The 6,116-nt window shown below is 44.6% G+C and overlaps 1 protein-coding gene across 1 annotated transcript; it reads left to right on the top strand.

The window, feature by feature from the left end:
- Window positions 1–722: 722 nt before the first annotated feature.
- ABCF2 (ATP-binding cassette, sub-family F (GCN20), member 2) lies at window positions 723–5,560 on the top strand. The gene is made up of 9 exons (XM_009699866.1): window positions 723–819; window positions 905–1,000; window positions 1,110–1,229; window positions 1,783–1,872; window positions 2,110–2,220; window positions 2,479–2,541; window positions 3,013–3,141; window positions 3,986–4,189; window positions 4,958–5,560. Exons 1-9 carry the CDS (start codon window positions 790–792, stop codon window positions 5,093–5,095), a joined length of 981 nt encoding a protein of 326 aa, XP_009698168.1. The 5' UTR covers window positions 723–789; the 3' UTR covers window positions 5,096–5,560.
- Window positions 5,561–6,116: the final 556 nt, after the last annotated feature.

Genomic DNA, 6,116 nt, shown 5'->3' with positions numbered 1-6,116 from the left:
CCACTCATCCAACCCACACTTCCTGACCTCACCTGTGAGGATGTTAGGGGAGACGGGGTCAAAAGCCTTGCTGAAGTCAAGGCAGACGACGTCCGCTGCTCTCCCCTCATGAAGCTTGGGTTATCTGCGTTGTGCATTAAAAAGACTGTATTGTGAGAAGGCTTTTCATTTGCAGAGGTTTTTCCATCAGCTTTGTTGGTTGAACCTTTTGTATGCTTGCTTTAGAAGTCAGATGTTTTAGGAAAGTATCTGAACCTCTCTCTTTTTGGGAGGCTTTAACCAGTGATTTTACAGATTTGGAGCAGAGCCAGGCATAGTGTACCTAACAGATGGTAGTCTGTACCAAGGTGAAAGTAAGCAAAAAAGCTTGAAACTTCTTAGAAGTGTGATGCCAGGGGAGTCAGTTGCATCAGTAGCACTAGTCATCTACCACATGGGTAGCCAGCTCTTGACTCTTTGTGAGGGTTGGTGAAGACTGTCTTATGGTCAAGTGTTTTAACACAGTGAAAGGTGTTTGCAGTATTTGCTTACTCTAGCTGGTTGTAGCTGCTTTACTCCAAATTTCCCAAAGCATTTCCAAGGCTGTTATCTTTTTGTTCTTAATCCAATTGTCGACAAGAGAGATCTGATGCATGTAAATCCTTTGTCACCATCAGGGCCAATGAGCAAGAATTCTTTTCCTAGCTTAGACTCTAATAACTTATGTGGTGCTACAGGTTCAAGCGGATCCTTGTGCTGATATCCCATTCCCAGGACTTCTTGAATGGTGTCTGCACTAACATAATCCACATGCACAACCGCAAACTGAAGTACTACACAGTGAGTAAATGCTGCCCTGCGCAACCAGCAGAAACAGAGGAGCTGTTCTCTGGGGCATGTCTGATTTTCTGTGGCCTCTTTCTAGGGGAATTATGATCAGTATGTAAAGACTCGTTTGGAACTCGAAGAAAATCAAATGAAGCGATTCCACTGGGAGCAAGATCAGATTGCCCATATGAAGGTATCTGCCTAGCTGCATGAACATCTCTTTCTACCCATGCAGGTGGGCATTCCTGCGCCTCCTCAACCTTGTTACTGTGGCTTGCAGCTAACTGTGTGTTTTGTTGCAGAATTATATTGCACGATTTGGTCATGGTAGTGCGAAGCTGGCCAGGCAAGCTCAGAGCAAGGAGAAGACCCTTCAAAAAATGATGGCTTCTGGCTTGACAGAGAGAGTTGTGAATGATAAGGTAGGATCACACATGGGATTGCATCTAGAGATCAGTATTGGAAACATGGGCTAGATAAGTAGAATGATCTTTTTTAGCAGGAATAGCTGACACAGCTGAGAGCAAGAATGGTACACCCTTCCTGATGCCAAGGATGACTGTACTGAAGATAGTGTAGTGCTGAAGAGTGGAAAGATGAGGAGTAATTTTCTAGGGGAGAGAAGGGGATTTGTCATAGCAATAAGGCTATTTTGCAGACACAGAAACCAGAAATTAATGTCTAGCACTTGGAGAAGATGGGTGAGGATGCTCAGAGCAACTCCTACTTGTTTGAAGAGTATAAGCCCACATTTGCTTCAAGGGGAAAGAAATAGAGACTTGTTAGCCAGCAGATGAGCTTGCAAGCAACTAATCCGAATAAATCCGTGAGTGAGTTGCTGGAGAGGGGCTTGTAAAAAGTCACGGTCTGGTGGCTTGGTCTACAGATAGTGTTTGTAGTGAGGCATGGTTATATCAGAATAACTGGGTTGTCTTGTGCTCCAGGGTGTCTAACATGGATATTCTGTGTTAACAGACTTTGTCATTCTATTTTCCACCTTGTGGGAAAATCCCCCCTCCTGTCATCATGGTGCAGAACGTCAGCTTCAAATACACCAAGGATGGGGTGAGTATGGGGAGTGTGCATGGGTTGTATGGCAGTTACCTGTATCCTTGCCTTGTTTGGGAGTGTGAGGCTTTTGGCTAAGCTTTCTGATCAGGCTGCAGCATATGACTAGTGGATCAAACTTCTTGGCAGTGTTAATGCTGAGTCTGCTGAGGACAGAGCATTACAGGTGCAGCATGGAGGTTCTGGGTAGTAGTGGAAAGGCATAATATCCGTCATGATTTTTGTGGTTTGCAGCCATGGATCTATAATAACCTGGAGTTTGGGATTGACCTGGATACGCGTGTAGCTCTTGTTGGTCCCAATGGAGCTGGAAAGTCAACCCTGCTGAAACTCCTCACAGGAGAGGTATGCTCCCTGTATGTCTGCCCTGTTCTGGACCTTTATTCTTGGGGGAGTCTTCAATGAAGCTGCACTTACTTGCCAGAGCACCCCAGTCAGGTCTTGGAAATCCTAAGGTCCTCCTGCAATGTAGGGCTTTTTCTCTCATACTGTCTGTTCAGGCTGCCTCCTCTGTGCCACAGCAGAGATGGCTGGATTCTGTATTTCTGGCATACAGCAAAAGGAGGGATTTCCTGGTGAAATGCTTTTATCTTCCCTTTCTAGCTGCTGCCCACAGACGGGATGATTCGCAAGCACTCACATGTGAAGATCGGTAGATACCACCAGGTACTCCCCACAGCAGCCACCGGGGACATGAAATGCTGAGGAAAAAGCTGTCAGGAATGAGGAATCTTGCTCCTCTATTTCTGCTTCTAAAGCCCCTCCCACTGCTGCCCTTCTGTGCCTGGAGATGGGGGAAGGAACTGTTCTGTTGGCTGAATGGGCTCTAGCAAATGTTCTTACCCTGAAAAGAGGCTTGCTGTGGTCCTTTCTGTTTAGTCGCTCACCTTTTATGGAAGAGATGGTTGCCTTGTGCTTGGTAGTGGCTAAGCCTGCTATTCTGAAGCAGGCTTCCTGCTGCTGCAATGGAGACTTTCCATTCAGCACAGTTCAGCACAGTGTCCATACTGTGAGTGGGGTTATTGGCTCTTGTGTTCTGCTGCTCAGCTGGTACCAGAGGGATATAAGGGGGGAAGTACTTTTGGCCATGAAGTGGGTGGCCTGCACAACCTGAAGCTGACTTTTATTCTCTGTCAGCACTTGCAAGAGCAGTTGGACTTAGACCTCTCACCCCTGGAGTACATGCTGAAATGCTACCCAGAGATCAAGGAGAAGGAGGAGATGAGAAAAATCATTGGCAGATATGGCCTGACAGGGAAGCAGCAGGTAAGTATGAGCTGTTGAGGTTTGCTTTTTGCTCATTAGGGAAGTAGAGCTGCTGCATTTTCTGTTGCTCTGCTGCTGTCTGACAGTGTGATGCAGTATGCAGCGTGGCACACCAGAGCATCAAAATGCTTTTTCCATCTCTGCCTTCGAAATTGGAGAAAAAAATAGCTTGTGGCTCATAGGAACTTCCTTTGCATTGCAGCAATAGGTGGGTTGGAATGGGTGACCTCCTTGAAATCCAGGTGAAGAGAAGACAAGTTGCGGCATAGTGCTAGACTCGAGCATATTTTAATTGTAACTTGAACTAGTTTGATTATCTCTTATTTCTGAGATGAATACCAGGCAGAAATACTAGAACACATTTTCATCTGGGAGTGGGGACCACTTACTTCAAACAAGAAGGCAGGATCACCGGTGGTGCTCTAAGTCCAAACATGACATGCTCCTGTATGTCATACGTCGTATGTGTGACAGGAGTTGTCTTCATCACTGCAGTTCAACATGGATTTTTACATTGTTCTTCCTCATGTGTCACTCCAGAAGTTGAGACTAGCTTTATGGTTGTGTGAGAATGCAATGAACATGAGTCAGACCTCAATTAATTAACCTCTGGAACCTTTAACACAAGCTGGGTCTCGCTATGGACACTCCTTCTTCAGAAGCCCCTGAAATTCCCTTGTTCTGCTGGTGAGAGAAGCTTAGTCTAGATATAAGACTGACTAAACTTTGTCCTCTTGTGTCCTGTAGCTGCTGGAAACACAGTGTGAGATCTGAATGTTTTGTGGTCAGGGTGGCAGTCTGTAAGTTTCCCTGCAGAGCTGCGAACAGTGTCTGTGTTTGCCAGGTGAGCCCCATTAGGAACCTCTCTGATGGGCAGAAGTGCCGTGTGTGCTTTGCGTGGCTGGCCTGGCAGAATCCTCACATGCTTTTTCTGGATGAGCCCACCAACCACTTGGACATAGAAACAATAGATGCTCTGGCAGATGCTATCAATGAATTTGAAGGAGGAATGATGCTCGTCAGCCATGACTTCAGACTCATCCAACAGGTAAGAAAAGTAGTGAATTTTGTCAGAGCACCTTTCTAACACTTGAAGTAATTAAAACAAGCTGTTTTCAGCTGACTGGCTCTTACTCATCCCAAAAAGATGTGTGAGTGAAAAAACCCACTGGACACAATTCTCTTGTCATGTTCATGTGAAACAGTTGCCAAGCTAGCCTAGGAAAACATTAGGTACTTGAAAGGAGAAAACAAACCAAACCACAAAACCCTAGAAATGATCAAGTTAAATAGAAATCATGACACACTGTGGAGGCCTTAACTAGATTTTTTTTAAATGATACTGGAGTAGTTCTAGCACAGCTTTTTTTTTTTTTTATCACTCAGTCTGCGCAGGCAAAGGAAATTGCAGCATGTACACACAAATGTCAAGTGCTGATTTACCCGCTATAGCTTTGTCTGCAAGTTCAGGTACAATTTTATTTTTCAGTGTGTTATATCCAAGTAGTTCAGGTCAAGAACTACTTTTTTTTTTTCAATTCCCAATTTAGCAGGAAAGGCTTTCCTTCCTAGTCTGTGAACAAAAAAAGAAATGTTGATTTTTATTTCTAAAATCTTGTATAAATTATGCAGAAAACACCAGGTAAGATATTTCACTGCAGATATTTTTCTTAGGTAGTTGAAGTGTGAGAGTTATTAAACTCTTTTCTTACCAGATTTCAGAGAGTAGATTTTGGTTAATTTTACAATTTTTGGTAAAATTATAACATGCTCTCCTGTAAACCTCTCCTCCTCGTCCTCGTATGCTTGCTTTCAGGTTGCACAGGAGATCTGGGTCTGTGAGAAGCAGACAATCACAAAGTGGCAAGGCGACATCCTGGCCTACAAGGAACATCTCAAGTCAAAGCTAGTGGATGAGGATCCGCAGCTCACCAAAAAGACCCACAACGTGTGAGCTCTAGAGCAGCCGGTCAGGAGACCGACAGCGGCTGTTGTGACTCGCCCATCTGCCAACTGGAATGGGACTCTGCTGCTATCTCTGGCTGTGTTCTAGGATTGCTGCAATACTGCTTCCCCTTGACTTGCCTTGCACCTCTGTATCTGGACAGATCTCTTCTCTGCTGATCTGGCTACGTTTGGGCAACCATTTCCACGTTTAGACGATGTCCCATCTGAGCCAGACCTTGGAATCTAATGGTCTGGGGTCATGGCAGTGGCAGTTAGGGTGTCCGAGCTGCAGTGATACTGAAGTGGAGACCTCAGCCCAGCTTCTCCCGCCTCTTCCTTCCCAATTTCTGCTTCAGTTTAGATACTTCACTTCAAACTCCTCTGGCCTTGGTTTGTTTTTAACTATTATTTAACAGTGTAATTAACAGATCTGCCTGAGAATCCGTCAGTCAATAAAGAGGGAAGAACAGTCTTGTTTTGTGAGCCATGGTAGTTATTGCAGCATTCTTGGGCAAATTGGCTAGTGCTGAGCTTTAAGTAAGGAGTGCAGAGCCCTTTCTTCTGGGGCGAAGGTTCAGTTCTTCAGTACTACCAAAGTTATGACCAGAACTTGTGGGATACACAAAGTGGTGAGTACTGAGCTCTGGAGGTACAGAGGAGTGAGTAGGATCCTCACATCTGGGAAGCTTTTGCTAATCCAGAGTGAACACTGGGTTTTCCAGTTAGTGACAGGAGGGGGAGCAAGCCACGCAGGCTTTTTTTGTTGTTGACAGATACAACTTGAAAGGGTTCTGAAGACTGAAGTTAGAGACAGAATGTAGGTCTGTAAAATACCAGTGTGTGTGCCCCACAACAGAGTGGCCTAGGTGTATGCTTTTTCCTTCACCTTGAATTCTATGGGTCTAATAATGAGACTCAATAATTTAGGATATTTGGACTATGAATTAGTTATTTGTTCCTTGCAGGTTTAACTGATGAAGATCAATCAACTAAAGTTAATTTAACATTTATTTTTGTTCTTAATAACA

Source organism: Cariama cristata, unplaced genomic scaffold (genome assembly GCF_000690535.1).
Source record: "Cariama cristata isolate BGI_N322 unplaced genomic scaffold, ASM69053v1 scaffold4015, whole genome shotgun sequence".
In the NCBI taxonomy this organism is placed as follows: Eukaryota; Metazoa; Chordata; class Aves; order Cariamiformes; family Cariamidae; genus Cariama; species Cariama cristata.
Note: the sequence above shows the minus strand (reverse complement) of the source record. Positions and strands in the feature narration are given on the sequence as shown.

Coding starts and splice junctions, on each gene's coding strand:
- ABCF2 (XM_009699866.1), top strand. CDS start 790: ATGCACAACCGCAAACTGAAGTACTACACA. Junction 2,221..2,478: donor TGAAACTCCTCACAGGAGAG/GTATGCTCCCTG, acceptor TTCCCTTTCTAG/CTGCTGCCCACAGACGGGAT. Junction 4,190..4,957: donor ACTTCAGACTCATCCAACAG/GTAAGAAAAGTA, acceptor GCTTGCTTTCAG/GTTGCACAGGAGATCTGGGT.